The sequence below is a fragment of the Panthera pardus genome, unplaced genomic scaffold, assembly GCF_024362965.1.
Source record: "Panthera pardus isolate Hobbes unplaced genomic scaffold, ASM2436296v1 HiC_scaffold_13, whole genome shotgun sequence".
Taxonomy (NCBI): Eukaryota; Metazoa; Chordata; class Mammalia; order Carnivora; family Felidae; genus Panthera; species Panthera pardus.
Window position 1 is genome coordinate 68,823,766 of NW_026526688.1, and position 20,820 is coordinate 68,844,585.

At 41.3% G+C, this 20,820-nt stretch overlaps 1 protein-coding gene across 6 annotated transcripts in view; it reads right to left on the bottom strand.

The window, feature by feature from the left end:
- The window catches only part of RAPGEF2 (Rap guanine nucleotide exchange factor 2), a 252,907-nt gene that overhangs the window by 159,375 nt on the left and 72,712 nt on the right, over nt 1–20,820 (bottom strand). For all 6 annotated transcript variants that reach the window (XM_053901165.1, XM_053901161.1, XM_053901162.1 and 3 more), the window contains exons 2-3: nt 19,818–19,888; nt 8,175–8,231 (exon numbers count right to left, since the gene is read on the bottom strand). In XM_053901165.1, the coding sequence (XP_053757140.1) occupies nt 8,175–8,231; nt 19,818–19,888 (128 nt within the window). The remainder of the gene's footprint in view (nt 1–8,174; nt 8,232–19,817; nt 19,889–20,820) is intronic.

Genomic DNA, 20,820 nt, shown 5'->3' on the forward strand with positions numbered 1-20,820 from the left:
AGATATTTATATCTTGAATTCTTCAAGAATAAATATGGTAAGGGCTTTGCCTCTTGTTAAGTTTTCTCATTAGCAAATATATCCTGGTTACTATTCTTCTACATTTGATGTACATTCTTTTAAGCTCTAGACTGGATATTTACAATTGCCTGTTAAACAGCCCCTAGATGTCAGAGTTTTGGAAGTTATAACTTTACATCCTAGGTCAGCTCCACCTGCATCTTCTTTCTAAACTCCATCTCTGACTGCCCCATTCTTTCAGTTGGCCTCAGTTCAAGCATCACCCCCTCATATTACTTCAACTGTCTTCTCACTAATCTCCCTGCCCAGCCACTCAATCAAATCCACCTTTGTATTTTCAAGTATCATCTTTGAGAGGAAGAATGGGGAGGCATTTGGTCACATCATTTTGCTGCTTGAAAACTGGCAACCTAGCTACAGATTAAAAGAGACTAAAGAGAGAGTTGGAGGGAAGATGGTGGCGTAGGAGGACGCTGGGCTCACCACGCGTCCTGCTGATCACTTAGATTCCACCTACACCTGCCTAAAGAACCCAGAAAACCGCCAGAGGATTAGCAGAACGGAGTCTCCAGAGCTAAGCGCAGACGAGAGGCCCACGGAAGAGGGTAGGCAGGGCGGCGAGGCGGTGCGCGCTCCAGGGACTGGCAGGAGGGAGCCGGGGTGGAGGGGCGGCTCGCCAGCCAAGCAGAGCCCCCGAGTCTGGCTGGCAAAAGCGGAGGGGCCGGACGGACTGTGTTCCGACAGCAAGCGCGACTTAGCGTCTGGGAGGTCATAAGTTAACAGCTCTGCTCAGAAAGCGGGAAGGCTGGAGGACAAAGGGAGGGAGAGCTGCTGAGCCCCCGGACGGCAGAGCTCAGCTTGGCGGGGAACAAAGGCGCTCGCCAGCACCATCTCCCCCGCCCATCCCCCAGCCAAAATCCCAAAGGGAACCAGTTCCTGCCAGGGATCTTGCTCGCTCTATGCAAACACCCAACTCTGTGCTTCTGCAGAGCCAAACCTCCGGCAGCGGATCTGACTCCCTCCCGCTGCCACAGGGCCCCTCCTCAAGTGGATCACCTAAGGAGAAGCGAGCTAAGCCTGCCCCTCCTGCCCCCGTGCACCTTGCCTACCCACCCCAGCTAATACGCCAGATCCCCAGCACCACAAGCCTGGCAGTGTGCAAGTAGCCCAGACGGGCCACGCCACCCCACAGTGAATCCCGCCCCTAGGAGAGGGGAAGAGAAAGCACACACCAGTCTGACTGTGGCCCCATCGGTGGGCTGGGGGCAGACATCAGGTCAGACTGCGGCCCCGCCCACCAACTCCAGTTATACACCATAGCACAGGGGAAGTGCCCTGCAGGTCCTCACCACTCCAGGGACTATCCAAAATGACCAAACGGAAGAATTCCCCTCAGAAGAATCTCCAGGAAATAACAACAGCTAATGAACTGATCAAAAAGGATTTAAATAATATAACAGAAAGTGAATTTAGAATAATAGTCATAAAATTAATCGCTGGGCTTGAAAACAGTATACAGGACAGCAGAGAATCTCTTGCCACAGAGATCAAGGGACTAAGGAACAGTCCCGAGGAGCTGAAAAGCGCTTTAAACGAAATGCAAAACAAAATGGAAATGACGACAGCTCGGATTGAAGAGGCAGAGGAGAGAATAGGTGAACTAGAAGATAAAGTTATGGAGAAAGAGGAAGCTGAGAGAAAGAGAGATAAAAAAATCCAGGAGTATGAGGGAAAAATTAGAGAACTAAGTGATACACTAAAAAGAAATAATATACGCATAATTGGTATCCCAGAGGAGGAAGAGAGAGGGAAAGGTGCTGAAGGGGTACTTGAAGAAATTATAGCTGAGAACTTCCCTGAACTGGGGAAGGAAAAAGGCAATGAAATCCAAGAGGCACAGAGAACTCCCTTCAGACTTAACTTGAATCGATCTTCTGCACGACATATCATAGTGAAACTGGCAAAATACAAGGATAAAGAGAAAATTCTGAAAGCAGCAAGGGATAAACGTGCCCTCACATATAAAGGGAGACCTATAAGACTCGTGACTGATCTCTCCTTTGAAACTTGGCAGGCCAGAAAGGATTGGCACAATATCTTCAGTGTGCTAAACAGAAACAATATGCAGCCTAGAATCCTTTATCCACCAAGTCTGTCATTTAGAATAGAAGGAGAGATAAAGGTCTTCCCAAACAAACAAAACCTGAAGGAATTTGTCACCACTAAACCAGCCCTACAAGAGATCCTAAGGGGGATCCTGTGAGACAAAGTACCAGAGACATCGCTACAAGCATAAAACATACAGACATCACAATGACTCTAAACCCGTATCTTTCTATAATAACACTGAATGTAAATGGATTAAATGCGCCAACCAAAAGACACAGGGTATCAGAATGGATTAAAAAACAAGACCCATCTATTTGCTGTCTACAAGAGACTCATTTTAGACCTGAGGACACCTTTAGATTGAGAGTGAGGGGATGGAGAACTATTTATCATGCTACTGGAAGCCAAAAGAAAGCTGGAGTAGCCATACTTATATCAGACAAACTAGACTTTAAATTAAAGGCTGTAACAAGAGATGAAGAAGGGCATTATATAATAATTACAGGGTCTATCCATCAGGAAGAGCTAACAATTATAAATGTCTATGCGCCGAATACCGGAGCCCCCAGATATATAAAACAATTACTCATAAACATAAGCAACCTTATTGATAAGAATGTGGTCATTGCAGGGGACTTTAACACTCCACTTACAGAAATGGATACATCATCTAGACACACAGTCAATAAAGAAACAAGGGCCCTGAATGATACATTGGATCAGATGGACTTGACAGATATATTTAGAACTCTGCATCCCAAAGCAACAGAATATACTTTCTTCTCGAGTGCACATGGAACATTCTCCAATATATATCATATACTGGGTCACAAAACAGCCCTTCATAAGTTTACAAGAGTTGAAATTATACCATGCATACTTTCAGACCACAATGCTATGAAGCTTGAAATCAACCACAGGAAAAAGTCTGGAAAACCTCGAAAAGCATGGAGGTTAAAGAACACCCTACTAACGAATGAGTGGGTCAACCAGGCAATTAGAGAAGAAATTAAAAAATATATGGAAACAAACGAAAATGAAAATACAACAATCCAAACGCTTTGGGATGCAGCGAAGGCAGTCCTGAGAGGAAAATACATTGCAATCCAGGCCTATCTCAAGAAACAAGAAAAATCCCAAATACAAAATCTAACAGCACACCTAAAGGAAATAGAAGCAGAACAGCAAAGGCAGCCTAAACCCAGCAGAAGAAGAGAAATAATAAAGATCAGAGCAGAAATAAACAATATAGAATCTAAAAAAACGGTAGAGCAGATCAACGAAACCAAGAGTTGGTTTTTTGAAAAAATAAACAAAATTGACAAACCTCTAGCCAGGCTTCTCAAAAAGAAAAGGGAGATGACCCAAATAGATAAAATCAGGAATGAAAATGGAATTATTACAACCAATCCCTCAGAGATACAAACAATTATCAGGGAATACTATGAAAAATTATATGCCAACAAATTGGACAACCTGGAAGAAATGGACAAATTCCTAAACACCCACACGCTTCCAAAACTCAATCAGGAGGAAATAGAAAGCTTGAACAGACCCATAAGCAGCCAATAAATTGAATCGGTCATCAAAAATCTCCCAACAAATAAGAGTCCAGGACCAGATGGCTTCCCAGGGGAGTTCTACCAGACATTTAAAGCAGAGATAATACCAATCCTCCTCAAGCTATTCCAAGAAATAGAAAGGGAAGGAAAACTTCCAGACTCATCTATGAAGCCAGTATTACTTTGATTCCTAAACCAGACAGAGACCCAGTAAAAAAAGAGAACTACAGGCCAATATCCCTGATGAATATGGATGTAAAAATTCTCAATAAGATACTAGCAAATCGAATTCAACGGCATATAAAAAGAATTATTCACCATGATCAAGTGGGATTCATTCCTGGGATGCAGGGCTGGTTCAACATTAGCAAATAGATCAACGTGATACATCACATTAACAAAAAAAAAGAGAAGAACCATATGATCCTGTCAATCGATGCAGAAAAGGCCTTTGACAAAATCCAGCACCTTTTCTTAATAAAAACCCTTGAGAAAGTCGGGATAGAAGGAACATACTTAAAGATCATAAAAGCCATTTATGAAAAGCCCACAGCTAACATCATCCTCAACGGGGAAAAACTGAGAGCTTTTTCCCTGAGATCAGGAACACGACAGGGATGCCCACTCTCCACGCTGTTGTTTAACATAGTGCTGGAAGTTCTAGCATCAGCAATCAGACAACAAAAGGAAATCAAAGGCATCAAAATTGGCAAAGATGAAGTCAAGCTTTCGCTTTTTGCAGATGACATGATATTATACATGGAAAATCCGATAGACTCCACCAAAAGTCTGCTACAACTGATACATGAATTCAGCAAAGTTGCAGGATACAAAATCAATGTACAGAAATCAGTTGCATTCTTATACACTAACAATGAAGCAACAGAAAGACAAATAAAGAAACTGATCCCATTCACAATTGCACCAAGAAGCATAAAATACCTAGGAATAAATCTAACCAAAGATGTAAAAGATCTGTATGCTGAAAACTATAGAAAGCTTATGCAGGTAATTGAAGAAGATATAAAGAAATGGAAAGACATTCCCTGCTCATGGATTGGAAGAATAAATATTGTCAAAATGTCAATACTACCCAAAGCTATCTACACATTCAATGCAATCCCAATCAAAATTGCACCAGCATTCTTCTCAAAACTGGAACAAGCAATCCTAAAATTCATATGGAACCACAAAAGGCCCCGAATAGCCAAAGTAATTTTGAAGAAGAAGACCAAAGCAGGAGGCATCACAATCCCAGACTTTAGCCTCTACTACAAAGCTGTCATCATCAAGACAGCATGGTATTGGCACAAAAACAGACACATAGACCAATGGAATAGAATAGAAACCCCAGAACTAGACCCACAAACGTATGGCCAACTCATCTTTGACAAAGCAGGAAAGAACATCCAATGGAAAAAAGACAGTCTCTTTAACAAATGGTGCTGGGAGAACTGGACAGCAACATGCAGAAGGTTGAAACTAGACCACTTTCTCACACCATTCACAAAAATAAACTCAAAATGGATAAAGGACCTGAATGTGAGACAGGAAACCATCAAAACCTTAGAAGAGAAAGCAGGAAAAGACCTCTCTGACCTCAGCCGTAGCAATCTCTTACTTGGCACATCCCCAAAGGCAAGGGAATTAAAAGCAAAAGTGAATTACTGGGGCCTTATGAAGATAAAAAGCTTCTGCACAGCAAAGGAAACAACCAACAAAACTAAAAGGCAACCAACGGAATGGGAAAAGATATTTGCAAATGACATATTGGACAAAGGGCTAGTATCCAAAATCTATAAAGAGCTCATCAAACTCCACACCCGAAAAACAAATAACCCAGTGAAGAAATGGGCAGAAAACATGAATAGACACTTCTCTAAAGAAGACATCCGGATGGCCAACAGGCACATGAAAAGATGCTCAACGTCGCTCCTCATCAGGGAAATACAAATCAAAACCACACTCAGATATCACCTCAGGCCAGTCAGAGTGGCCAAAATGAAGAAATCAGGAGACTATAGATGCTGGAGAGGATGTGGAGAAACGGGAACCCTCTTGCACTGTTGGTGGGAATGCAAATTGGTGCAGCCGCTCTGGAAAGCAGTGTGGAGGTTCCTCAGAAAATTAAAAATAGACCTACCCTATGACCCAGCAATAGCACTGCTAGGAATTTATCCAAGGGATACAGGAGTACTGATGCATAGGGGCACTTGTACCCCAATGTTTATAGCAGCACTCTCAACAATAGCCAAATTATGGAAAGAGCCTAAATGTCCATCAACTGATGAATGGATAAAGAAACTGTAGTTTATATACACAATAGAATACTACGTGGCAATGAGAAAAAATGAAATATGGCCTTTTGTAGCAACGTGGATGGAACTGGAGAGTGTGATGCTAAGTGAAATAAGCCATACAGAGAAAGACAGATACCATATGGTTTCACTCTTATGTAGATCCTGAGAAACGTAACAGAAACCCATGGGGGAGGGGAAGGAAAAAAAAAAAAGAGGTTAGAGTGGGAGAGAGCCAAAGCATAAGAGACTGTTAAAAACTGAGAACAAACTGAGGGTTGATGGGGGGTGGGAGGGAGGGGAGGGTGGGTGATGGGTATTGAGGAGGGCACCTTTTGGGATGAGCACTGGGTGTTGTATGGAAACCAATTTGACAGTAAATTTCATATATTAAAAAAAATAATAAAAAATAAATAAAAAAAAAAAAAAGAGACTAAAGAGTGGGGCGCCTGGGTGGCTCAGTTGGTTAAGCATCTGACTTGCGGCCAGGTCATGCATGATCTTGTGGTTCGTGAGTTCGAGCCCCACGTTGGACTCTGTGCTGACAGCTCAGAGACTGGAGCCTGCTTCGGATTCTGTGTCTCCCTCTCTCTCTGCCCCTCTCCCGCTCGCTCACTCACTCTCTCTCTCTCAAAAATAAATAAAAACATTAAAAAAGAGAGAGAGACTTAAGAAAAGTATCAACCAATAAACAAACTGTAAAAAAAGATTTTTTGAGACAAAGAGATTTTGAATATTTTCAAGACATTACAGAATTATTTCTTAAGGTTTGGTAATAATATTGTTGGTTAAGATTTTTTTTTTTAAGTCTTTATCTTTTAAAGATAAAGATACATAACAAAATAAAAAATATGGATGAATTGAAATGTCTGGATTTACTTAAAATAATCCAGTAGAAGGCGGAAGCAGGAATAAGAGATGGAACATAACTGGCCAGCAGTAACAATGTTGGATGATGCGTACATAGGGTCCATCATACTACTGTCTCCAATATTGTGAGCATTTATATAGCTCCATCACACAATGTGATTTAGGAGGAGGAAAAACTCATTTCCAATGGCCTAAAGAATCACGACCGGTATTTTTAACAACACATTCACAAGCAAACATGGTTGCAGCCTGACTCTTGATTTGTCATCTTGAAGCACACCGCATGTCAATTGCCCTAAACTTGCCATAATATTGAAAACATCAGACCAGGCCCTTCCCTCTCTGTATCCCCACACTTACGCTGCTCCTTCTGCCAGGAAAATCTCTCTAGACCACCAGATACACTTTTGAGACCTAGTTTAGAGGGCCGCATCTCTGTGACTCTCCCTATTTACCTCAAGGCTTCCCCTGTACTTCTCCATCCCTCAGTACCTATCTGTATTCTCAGTTACTTTGGTTGGTTACTTTTTGTTGCTGTTGTTGTTGTTGTTTTCCTTTTATTCTATTTCTGCCCCCTTCAAGATACTATAATTTTACCCTCCTTAAGAGGAGAAGCTGGATTTTATTTCAATAAATGTTTCCTATAATACGTATGGAAAGCAGTAATTATGTATTTAATAAGTGTTTTGAAAAACAAAGTCAACAGAACAACAGTGAGTCATGGCAAACATAAAATAATATGCCCAGTAATCCAGTTTATATATCCTTAATACAATAATATTTATCTACTATATGCTTGTTACATTCTTTAAAAAAAATTGTCATTTTTCAAGGTAATGTTATACATCTTGAAAGAAATATCAGTATTATTTCTAGGACAAACTATGCCCAAAGGGATGTGGGCAGGCTATTTTCCTATTTCTGAAAGAATTATAAACTAAAATATGACATTTATGCTATCGTTACATCTCATTTGGTGTGGTTGCAGGAATATGTATTTTGTTCTGTTTGAAATAGTATACTATTTCTTATTTCATAAAGATAAAAATGTCAAAATACTCCATAATATGAAATAACATCTCTGAACCACAAGTGAGAGATATATGGGTATAGATGTGAACTTAGCAAAGGACTGTAAGCTTTTCCTTTATGACAGGTAGTAGTTGCAATGTTTTACATTTCTAAACTACAAAAAAATGAGTTAATGCAAAATTAAGGTAATGATGACTTAGCCGTTACAATACTTCTATGATACTTTAAGGAAATTATTTAGTTGCTGCAGTATCCACTATACAAAGAGAAAGGAAACACCTACTAGTATAAAACTTCATTCGCTTCGTGTCTTTCATATCTCACAGTTTCGCACATTAACCTGTAAAAAAAAAAAAAAAAAAAATAGACATGAGTTCGACATACCTCATGAAAAAACATACTAATAGTTTAAAAACATAAAAGAGACATGTAGTCTAAAAAGTTAAGATTACTGTATATGAACTGTCACAATCATTTATTACCCTCAAGACACATATTTTTGGTACCTAGGTGAACAAAATAAAATAAAATCTGGTAAAGAGATACTAGAAAAAAGTTTGTTATATGTCAATTTTGTCATGTTTATTGTATAGGGAACGAAATTGTATGTGTTTTATTAATGTTCTCTGAAATAAGCAGAAAATGAGAAATAATCTAAAAATCAGAAAGGAGAGCCTCTTAATTTAAAAAATGGTAATGTCATTCATGCTGATGTTATTTAACAGCATGTAATTTCAGACAAAAGTAGGTTTTTATTAACTCAGTATTTTCATGACTAACGACTAATGGAAGGCTTTATAACTTAAAGATTTATTTTGGCTGATTCATTCTTAAGGAAAAAATTACAGAAATTATGGAAAATATGAATAAATGTTTAAACATCCAAAATTACCATAAGAACAGCATCTTCAGGAAACATCCTATTATATTAACCCCAAGTAAAATTTCCAAAAAATACAGAAATGCAAAAGAGAAAATGACTATTCCTACTTACGAAGAAACTAGCAAATAAAAAATTGGCCATAAAACTGATTAGTTCAACAGCACTTCCATTTTGGTCAATGGGCTAGTGGTCCACAGCTTGTGCAATACTGGTATTAGCCTACAGCCATCTTTCCTGCTGCTAAATCCAATAAACACCACATACTCTTGATTTTTCACTTGAAAACAACTCTCTTGGATATTCTTTTCCTTGTTCTTCTTACTCCACCACCTTAACTTTACAGGTCCTCTCAAACCCTTACTTGAAACATTCCAACAGAGTATCACTTAACTCCAGGAGACATCAAACCTTGAATACACATCATTAATATATATATATATTTTTTAATAGACTGAATCACACCAACTCTTCATAAGAAAGGATAAGAATCACAAGTGATAGGCCTAAAAATACCTGGTCTTCTATTACATAACAGCTCTGCCTTATTTCCTGTAAAAACCAAAGAATCCTTGCCCCAACCTCTTCCCTGGATCTTTCCTTCTCCTACAGTAGACCCTGCATTCCTTCAGGCTTACCTCCATCTCCAACATCACCATCCATTTCTACCTCTCTCCTGAACCACTTCCTTTAATATATAAACACATCTGTGGCGCCTGGGTGGCTCAGTCAGTTAAGCCTCTGACTTTGGCTCTGGGCACGATCTTGCAGCTCATGGATTTGAGCCCCGCATCGCGCTCTGTGCTGACAGCTCAGAGCCTGGAGCCTGCTTCAGATTCTGTGTCTCCCTTTCTCTCTGCTCCTCCCCCACTTATGCTTTGTCTCTCTCTCTCAAAAATAAACATAAAAACATTTATATATATATAAATATAAACACATCAGCTTCACCTATTGTGTGGGGGAGGGGGACACCTCTCTTGACCATATATCCTCCCCTCCAGCTATTATCCACATTTTGCTTTACCCATGACAGAATTCTCCACTTAGACTGTCTATATATTCTACCTCTATTTTCTCACCTTCTTATCACTCCTCCACCATTTGCTCCCTGAAAATGCATAGGCTCTAAAAGTTATTAGCATTCTCTGTGTTATCTTAATTCCACTTCTCAGGAACATTCGATGACTCCTTTTTTCCTTACACTGTCATCTTCTCAGAGGCTTCCTGTCTTCGGTCTCCTGATTTTCCTCTTAACTTCTTGGTCATTTTTTCTGTCTCCTTTGGATTCTCCTCCCATTCCGTTCCTGTACCTGACTTTTGAGTGTTATCAGCTCTCTTCTTCTCTGCACCGTGTAATTTCATACGTTCTGTGATTTTAAATTTAATTTATAAACTGATGACTTCCAAAACAATGCCCCACACCTAATCTCTCACCATGATATCCACTAATCTAAATGCCCACTCAACTAGCCACTGGCTGTGTACTTGCCATTTCATGTTCAAAATGTCCAAAGAGATCTTAAATTTCTTCTCCAAAATTTGCCTTTCCACCATCAGTACCCAATTGTTTAGGCCAAAAACCTTGGAATCATTATCCTTGACTCCTCCCTTTTCTTCATATCCCATCTTTCTGCCAGCATCTGTTTCCAAAATATATCCTCTCAAACTGACCGAGTCTACAAATGTAGATTTCTGCTTCTACTTTTGCACATCTCTTGTCTATTCTCCACATGGCTTCCAGAGAAATCTTTCTAACTCAGATCATCTCACACCTCTGTTCTTAATCTCTGCTACCTTTGGAAGAAATCCAAACTCCTTATCCTTGGTGCCTTCATGCACCAAGACTGTTCCCATGGCCAGGCATCTGGGGCATCAATACACTGCAGAGATTTCTGCACAGCTGCAACGACTCAAATGTTACTTCCTTTGACTACAAAGTCAAAGCAGCCCAGCACCCATTCTTGCCATATGTATGGTAAGTGATGGAAGACTTGTTTGTACAAGCACACTCTGAATGCCCCTGTTAATCACTATCTTGTGAATGTGGAGATCTCATCCTCCCTCTGTGTTCCCATCAAGCAGAATATGCAGAAGAACATGTTATTCAGGGTTCAAGGTCAGGGTCTCAGGGAGTGGCTTACCAGGAACATCTCCTTTGTAACAAAGAATGTCTGGATGACAGGCCTTGAGCTCCTTGGAACACTGGCCATGCAGGGAGGGGAAGGGCTACAGACAGTTGCTAGGCTAGTTGCTACAGTATAAAAGCTTGCTGCATGTATATCCCTGCAACAAGATGCTTTGTGTCCAGTCTGTCACTTCTGGACTCCCTATTGTATATTTCCCCAATAAACCTATGTCTCACTGGCTATCTCTAGGTCATTTCTTCTGCCTCACAGAACAATCACCCACCCCTGACTTAGAGTGTGCTGGGGTATGATCACACAACTGGTGAGCCAGCCAGGAAACTAGGAAAAAAAACCCATGAGCACCAAGATGTGGGAAAAGGGAATAGGGAAATTTGCAGGGGAAAACCCAGGTTGGCCATCCACACCTATGTGGAGCCCTATAGCCTTATCTTTGATGGACAAGCCCACCACATGAGTATAGGGATGCCCCTGAAAATACCTAAGGGTCTAGAGGAAATATTGACCAAGATTAATTTGACTAAGAAAAGGATGAATGGTCAAGTGGCTGCTGCCACAGTTGGGTGACCCCTCCTAATGGCTGCCCATGTAGCTGTCGCGAAGAAAGTTATGCCAACGACAGAAGAAACTGCATTTAAAGAGGAAAGCTAGATTAACACAAATGAAACCGAAGAGACCTTGATAATCTGCTTGAGGGAACAAGATGTTAAATTAATAACTGTTGGCACACCCAACTGAAGGGTGGTAAATTGCCCGGTAAACGAGTCCGGCAGTTATCTCTTAGCCGGCCTGGGATCCCAAGTTGTAGGACGCAACTAGAGTTCTACTGAGGAACAGACGAATTAGAACAAGCCCATAAAAACCCCCATTCTCTTGGCTCAGCCTATTATTAACAACCAAGATGAAAGCAGAGCAGTCATGCCCATGGAGTGTGGAACCCAGAACCTGCCGGCGCCTGAGCACTGGCGGATACTGAACTAGCAGAATTGGGGGATAAATTCAGATATAAAGGAAGGGAACCCATGGTGGCATCGTTGCTCGTACGTGGCACGTAGGCACTGAAGGCCGTTTGCTTTTAGCCGGAAACATCCAAGACGGTGTTCATTATCACACACCTTGTTTTACAGCAGCATCCCCACCAGCGCCATCAGTAAAGGTCACGTTACCCTTTTACTCTCCTCGGTGGTACAGGGCTGTAAATTAGCTTGGCCTAGCAAGGCGGGGCGGGGAGGGGGGGTGTACTGACCTCCCCTTTACAATGGCAAAATATGGAAGAGCTCCAGCATATCCTACAAGAGCTGGGGATGAAACACGCTGTCTATGCTGAACACCACAGAGATCCTGATAATTAACCGTTTGCCATGGATATTAAAGATACGTGTTACAGTCTGCCCCCAGTCACTGGTAGAGGGCACTTGTGTCCATCTTGAACCCCTAATGGGACAGCCTGTATCGTGGGTTGGGCAAGCTGCCACAGGTCAAGGGGAAACAGAGAAGATCAGAAAAGAGGTATCCAAAAGCCAGGAATGAAGGGAAAGGACTCACAGGAGAAGAAACAAAGAAGGGGCCTATGCATGTTACCTGTTGCCAGATGTAGTGAGACCTCAGGGCAGTGGGGACCCCCTTTAAGAAAGCAGACAAATAATTCAATGAAGTCCGTGTCGGGCTCTGGTAGAAATTTAATCCTGAACAGCAAAGGAGGTGCAGATACAGCCAAGGGCACCCTCAGAGGGAGGATGGCAGGCCCCTTCTCTATGAACTAGGAAAGAGGCAAAGGACGTGGATTGCGGTTCGACTGCTGCCATCAGGGTGTACGGGGACCAGAGGCCACAGGTAAAACTCACCATATATTGGTCTAAAAGAAACAAACAGACCGTTTTAGCTCTGGTTGATACTGGTGCCAAATTTACTCTCCTTTATGGAAACAACCACTTTCAAGGGCCCATCTCTGCCATCGATGGGTAGGGGGCTGGTGTCGTCCAAATGAAGTAGGTTGTACTAACTGCAGACAGGATAACGCCCACCAAAACCCTATGCGGTGTATACAGCCCCAATACCCAAATACATTCTAGGAATGGATGTCCTCTCAGGACTAACATTACAAACTACTGCAGGGGAATTCAAATTGAGGGTGTGCTTGGTCAAACAAACAAGAGGAGATGCAAAATGGATGCTTGTAATACTACCTGTCTCACAGAGGGTAATGGCAATTAAACAATATTCCCTCCCAGGAGGCCACGAAGAAACCACAGGCACAATTAAGGAATTAGCCAAGGTGGGCATTACATGACCAACTCACAGTCGATATAAAAGTCTTATCTGTCTGTAAAGAAACCAGATGGAACACAGAGAATGACTGTGGATCATAGAGAACAAGGTGGTACCCCCTCTTCATGCAACTGTGCCGAACGTGTCTCTTGTTGACTCCAAAAGGGGAGGTTCTGGGTACATACCATGATGTGTTAGACCTGGCTAATGCCTTTTTCGATATTCCCAGAGTTCCAGAAAGCCAAGAACAATTCTCTTTCATCTGGGAAGGAGAACAACAGGCATTCATCACCCTACCACAGGGGTATTGATAGAGCCCCTTGATCCGGCACAGCATGGTGGCCAGCGACCTAAGTTGTCAGGCAATTCCAGAGGCAGTCTTTGTTTCATTACATTAATGATATAATGTTAACGTCTGAGTCTTTTTACAGTTTGAAGACCACTACACCAGCCTTGCTTTCCCACCTAACAAGTCAAGGATGAATAGTCAAGAAAAACAAAATACAGGGCCCTGGCTTATTGGTAAGTACTTTGGTGTTACCTGGTCGGAGAAGACAAAAGTTGTTTCTGCAGCAGGTACTGATTAAATACAGGCACATCCCACACCCCATCACCCCAAAGCATTTGCAAACTTTCGTAGGTCTCTTAGAATATGGGCATCAGTTTATCCTTTGCCTGGCTCAATTGCTCCTGCACATTTATAGACTGATTTAAAAAGGAGACCAATGGGATTAGTCCTCAAAGACAAAGCAAGCATTTTGACAAGCCTAGATGGCTAGTAAACAGATCCAAGCCTTAAGTGTTCTTACACAGGGACAGCCATATGAACTGGATGGAGCCAGTTAGCCAGAAGAGTTTGCATGGAGCTTGTGTCAACGGCAAGGGCACAAATGAGTACTGTTAGGTTTCTGATCACAATGATGGAAAGGAGTCAAGATGTGACTTGGTGTTTTAGAACAAGAGCTGTGTGCTAATTACCATGCTTTACAGCAAGTAGAAGACATAACTAAAGGCATCTGAGTAACTCTTCACACTCAGTATCCCACAGCAGGATGGCTAAAGGATACATTCCAAAAGCCCAAGTCAGGCAGTGCCCAGACCCACACTGGCCAAATGCCATGCCTACTTGCATCAACGCAGTACCTTGACAAATAGCCCCCTTAGTGAGAAGCTGCACTCCATTCTCAGCCCCATAACTTACGTCACCTCTGAAAAGCAGCCATTAACTGAGGCAGCAAAGCCATCACAGCTGCCATCCTACGTGCAGGAAGGAGACAGACCAATCCCTGAGCATGCCTGGTATACTGATGGCAGCAAGGGGCCTACCTGTGCCTGGATGGTCACTGCCATCCAGTTCTCAACGGGAAATATCTGGATAGACTCCAGAACTTGACACAGAAGTCAATGGGCCAAGCCTTGAGCAGCCTGAATGGTGATGCTCCCTGAGCCTGACCCCATGTTATATGCACAGAGAGCTGGACAGTCTACAAAGAACTGACCACGCGGCTTCTCCAATGGGAGGCACAGGAATGAGTGGTGGCAGGGCACCCACTCTGGGGCAACGGCATGTGGAAGGACATTCTCCAGCACATACGAGGTATGAACATCACTGCTTACCATGTAGATGCGCACACGACACACATCCCACCTGGTAATCAACAGGCTCATGAGTTGGCCCACGTCTGCCTCCTTGAAGATATCTCAACAGAAGATGTAACCACCTGGCTACATGAAAAGACATCTAAGACAACGGACCTTGTGGGCCATTGCTAAGAACTGGGGCTAACCTTGGCATACAAAGACGTTGTAACCATCTACTAACAATGCTCAACCTGTGTCCAGCAATGACCATGACCTTCGCCAAGAGACACTGGACAGATAGCAAGGGGGCAGCACCCTCTTCAGAGATGTCAGAGATGGCATCGGTCCCCTGCCCTTCCCTGACGGCTGCTGTTATTCTCTGATATATACTGACACTTATTCAGGACTCCTGCAAGCCCACCCCAGTAAGCGTGCTAACCAGAAAGCTACCGTCCTTGGTCCAGAACAGTTGTGTGCTGCCTACGGGGTGTTCACTGACATCAACATCGACCAAGGCTCCCACTTTACAGGACACGAAGCGTAAGAGTGGGCCAGCACTCAAGACGCCCGTTGGCATTTGCATCTACCATGCAATCCCACTGCAGCTGGACTGACAGGACGTGTGAGTGGACCGTCAAAACAACTGCCACAAGAAACCATTCACTGGCCCTCTGGACAAGCCACCGGTCAACAGCTGTAGGACATTAAATGAACAGGTACATTCCAATTGGTCCAGTGCCTGTACTGTACTCACTCAAGGACCTGATGTCACCCTTAGAATGCAAGTAGACAGCAGGCAGGAAAGATGTTCTCTCCTGTAGGTAGGAACACAAGGTAACCTTTTATTGTCCTTGCCACAAGATCTACCTACAGGGGAACATATAATTAAATAGCCCTGGAAATGGCAAACAAGTCCACGGTGGTTTGGATTTTTGGTCCAATGGGGAATAGGAATAGGAAAGGACCTAACCATCACCCCATTTCTTCACCCCACTCCACCGAAGACAATGAAGGCACACAACCCCAGCCTCTCATTAAGAAAGGACACTATCATAATCAACTTACAGAGCACTGTTAGACCCCCACTATCCTTTTCAGGTTTGCCCCATCATGTAACAGAGGGGCAGCCAACGACTGGGTACTAAAAACCTGGAGCCAAACCAGTCAGGGGTAGTGCGATCCCAGAACACCACCACCTCCCGCATTCTGTTAGACAATCATGACTTGCCTCTTCCAGTGCCTACTGAACAGCTTGACTTTTCACCCTTAAATTCTGCATAGGGAACCTATTTGCCAATTGGGCCCAGACCATAGCTTCCATACAGAATAAGACCAACTATTGAGTATATGGTGAACTCTCCCTGTTGGTGACTGCAGGCTTCCCCCGGCAAAATGTTTTCTATAGTTGCTTAGCCATTTGTGTTTTCCTATTATTTGGAAGCTATGGCCTACGCTGTTGCTCTGGGATTTGGTTGCAGTACACCTCGGCATACGTGGCCCCAGGGACATTGAGAAACAAGAGCGTATAAAGAATGTATTGGCCATCCAGGGTATGCCTGGGTGGAGTATATGGTACATGCTAGAAGACTTGTTTGTACAAGCACATCCTGAATGCCCGTTAGTCACTATCTTGAGAATGCAAAGATCCAGTCCTCCCTCTATATTGCTATCAAGCAGAATATGTAGAAGAATGTGTTGTTTAAGTTCAAGGTCAGGGGCTCCAGAGTGGGCCAACCAAAAGCATCTCCTTTGTAACAAAGAGTGTCTGAATGGCAGGGCTTTGAGCTCCTTGGAATGCTGGCCACGCAAGGAGGGGAAGGGCTACAGACAGTTGTTAGCATAAGTTGCTACGCTATACAACCTTGCTGCATGTGGATCCCAGCAGCGGGTGCTTTGCCCAGTCTGCCATTCCTGATTCCCTCTATATAAGTTCCCTCAATAAACTTATGTCTCCATCAATGTCTCTGGGTCTTTTCTTCTGCCTCACCAGACTATCACCCACACTTGGTTTGGAGTCTGCTGGGGTACAGCTACACACCATGCTGAACACACTAACACCTGAATAAAACATTGATTCATTTACCTAAATCTTGTCTGCCCAACCAGGAATATAAGCTCCATGATGGCAAGGGTATCAATGCTATATCTCCATGGCTTACATCAAAGTCCAGAACATAGCAGGCACACAATCAATAACTGTTGACTGAATATATAAATTTAACCAGTGCTCTCAGAAAACCATGATACGATCTTCTATAAGACAATGTTGTAAATAAATGAAAAAAAAGTACAAAAAAATGGTTTTGTCTTTAAACATTGCTGGAGAATGTTTTATAAAAAGCACACTGATATTCCCTGAATTCCTCAAGAATACAGTAAGCATAATTTAGTTGTTTCTTAATGATCTAAAACTGTTTATTTGGGGTGCCTCGGTAGCTCAGTCGGCTAAGCATCAACTCTTGATTTGGCTCAGGTCATGATCTCATGGTTCTTGGGATAGAACCCCACATCAGGCTCCGTGCTGACAGCATGGAACCTGCTTGTGATTCTCTCTCTCTGCCCTTCCCCTACTCGTGCGTGTGCACTCTCTCTCTCTCAAAATAAATAATCATTTAAAAATAAGTAACGCTGCTTAGATAACAATAATTACCCTTATCCACAATGCTAAAGAATATGAATTTATTTATTTATTTGTTTATTTTAGCAGGCTCTTATTTCTAACACTGAATAGGCCCAGATAGTTATTCTGCTTTTTCAGATTTTTGGCCTCCACCCCTAACTATAGCATCCTCTGCCCCTTTGGCAAATATACTGCTTCTAACCCATGTGGATTAAGGGAGTAAACATTAGAAAAATAAAGTTGTATTGAAAAAATATATAGTTCTTAAGATTTGAAAACCTGCACATTGCATAGAATATGTGATCTTACAGCAACACAATTAACTGCATGCCAATTAACCCTCAGAATCACTTTATTGCCTACAAATGGATAGGCCACAAAATGCATAAAGCTGAAGCTTTCAGATAAATGAGAGCCCCTCCCATCCCTCATAGAAGACTAATGTTCTATTAGCCAATACTGAATATACAAACTTTCAAAATCTTGACGAAGAGCTGTTTTTCTTCCTAAAATTGGACAACTCTGTATTATGTGGAAGTCTTAACTGTTCTCTGTTAATCCCAGGAATAAAACTTGTATTTATAAAATTCAAAGAAATTAAAATATCTAAATAAGATCTATTTTTCCTAGAACTGGTAGCTATTATAAAACAGTTTATCTAAGTCAGTGGGTTTATCTGTACCTCTTTTGTTGTTGTTGTTATTAACCATGCTGGTATCCTGATCTCGTTCTAAAAAAGGACTTAAGTTAAATTCAGTTGATGTTTCCCATAAATATCAGAAACAAATGGCTTTTCAACATAAGCAGAATAAGACAAACATCTTAAAGCTCCTTCCCTGTAAGTTCGTGCCAACAAACAAAACTGTACAGTCCCCAAAACAGACCTTCTAAGGTGTCAATAGGCTAAATTATACCACTGAACTAATCAGTTCTTTCTAACCAAAATCTTCCTTTGAAACAGTGGAAGATTGATAGTTCTAAAGCTGGGTGATGGGTTTATGGGATTCAATGTACTATTTACTTTTCTAATTTTGAGAATTTCCATAAGAAGTATTAAAGTTTTCCTTATTCTATTACACAGAGTTCCTGTTACCTACATAATTTTATAACCACATACTATAGACACATAATCAATACGTGTAAATATTATTTAAATATTATCCATGTGTGTACACATGGGAATGTGCCACTTATATTTGCTTATCAATTGCATTTAATTAAATAGACAGCACTGACTTTTTCCTAGGATAGTTGTCATCAAAAAAACACAAAATGAAAGTTAGACACTTTAGAAATTATTCTTGCTCTAATCTGAGCCATCTTCTAAATTCCCAATGGTTTTACCCTTTCCAATAAAACTTGAATTTTTAAACACCTAACCTGCAATCTACTTTAATTTAAATGATTTTCATTAAAAATTAAATTTTAGAAGTATTCAATCCTCTTGACACTTTTTTCAATTAACAACTAAATATGAAATTGACATGCTTGCAAATTAATTAGTATTTAAACAGTAAGAGGAAAATACATAGAAGTATTCCCTTAATAACTAAAAACTGCTGGTACCAAAACTAGCTATAGTTGGAGCAAACAAAACCTTTTCACATGTCCTAGCTAGTGTTTACGTACAATCCAGCTTCCCAAGGTCCTTGATTTTCTGTTCCAGTTAAGGCAAAATCACTGGGTTATATGTTTTTGATCTTTTAATATAGCCCAGGTAACCATAAACGAGGTTACTGTAGCACTGCACAATAGTACCAATAAAATGTTTATGTGTTTCCAAAAAAGGGCAGTCAACTTAATGCAATAAATATATTACATACAAAGACCTAAACATAATAATAACATAACGAACCTAATCATTCTGTGAATGGTTAAAAACATGCTGGTTTCTTATGTACCTGAACGCTAACAAGATCATTTGCCAGGACAGCAAACAACATTCCTTTTGGGGGATTCACCAAGTGGGGTTTATTCCTTTGGATAAGAGGAGCAGGGAGTGGGATACAGAGGAAGAAAGGATATCACTATGGCAGAAATGAAAGAAAATTATTATGTGGATATAAACTTACAAGGCCAAGTATAAATGTTAGATCAAGCAGAGTTTTCTTAAGTTATCTTTTTTTAAAAAAATTTTTTTAATGTTTATATTTATTTTTGAGACAGAGAGAGAGCATGAGCAGGGGAGGGTCAGAGAGAGAGGGAGACACAGAATCCAAAGCAGGCTCCAGGTTCTGAGCTGTCAGCGCGGAGCCCGATGCTGGGCTCAAACTTGTCCACCGCAAGATCATGATCTGAGATGAAGCCGGATGTTTAACCAACTGAGCCACCCAGGTGTCCCTCATAAGTTATCTTTAATCCTGCTTCCTAACCATAATAAATGATCATTTAAAATTCCCACATCCCATTATGAGTAATTGTAAAATGACTTACCTAAGTTGGTGTTCTCTCAAGTTTGATAAGGCTTCCATACCATGTAAATAGGAATATACTATTTCCAGATCCTGTATGAAAAGAAGGACAGAAATTATTAAACTTGTCAGGAAAAAGAGGCTTCTAAATTAAATCACTATATTTACAGTCCAAGTTAAAAAGAACTTTTTTGTTAATGCAAGTTTTCTTAGACATTAAAAATAATATTATCAAGAGAAAAGCTGAATCACACAAAGGTCACCCATTCATCAACCACCTTTGGGATATATACAAGGGTATTAAAATATAAAATAAATTGGCTTAAACTTATGAAAACAAATTCCCTAAAATTATTCTTCATCACTTATTTTCTGCCTTTTACATCAAAATATCAAATAAAGAGCACAGATATTTGCGAATATTGTGATTAATCATTCTTAGTCAATACAAAAATCAATGCATGTTATTTCACGACTACACTTTTTTTTTTTAATTTTTTTTTTAACGTTTATTTATTTTTGAGACAGAGAGAGACAGAGCATGAACGGGGGAGGGTCAGAGAGAGGGAGACACAGAATCTGAAACAGGCTCCAGGCTCTGAGCTGTCAGCACAGAGCCCGACGCGGGGCTCGAACTCACGGACCGTGAGATCATGACCTGAGCCGAAGTCGGACGCTTAACCGACCAAACCACCCAGGTGCCCCTCACGACTATACTTTAAAATGAGCATAAATTTGGGGTGCCTGGGTGCTCAATCAGTTAAGCACCTGACTTTGGCTTAGGTCATGATCTCATAGTTTATGAGTTTGAGCCCCATGGGCTCTGTGCTGAGAGCTCACAGCCTGGAAACTGGGTCAGATTTTGTGCCTCCCTCTCTCTCTGCCCCTCCCCTACTCTCCCTCTGCCTGTCTGTCTCTCTCTCTCTCAAAAATAAACATTAAAAAAATGTTTAAGTGAGCATGAATTCAATTTATTTTCAATTCTTACCACAATGACATTTCTTTTATATATAGAAATATTTAAG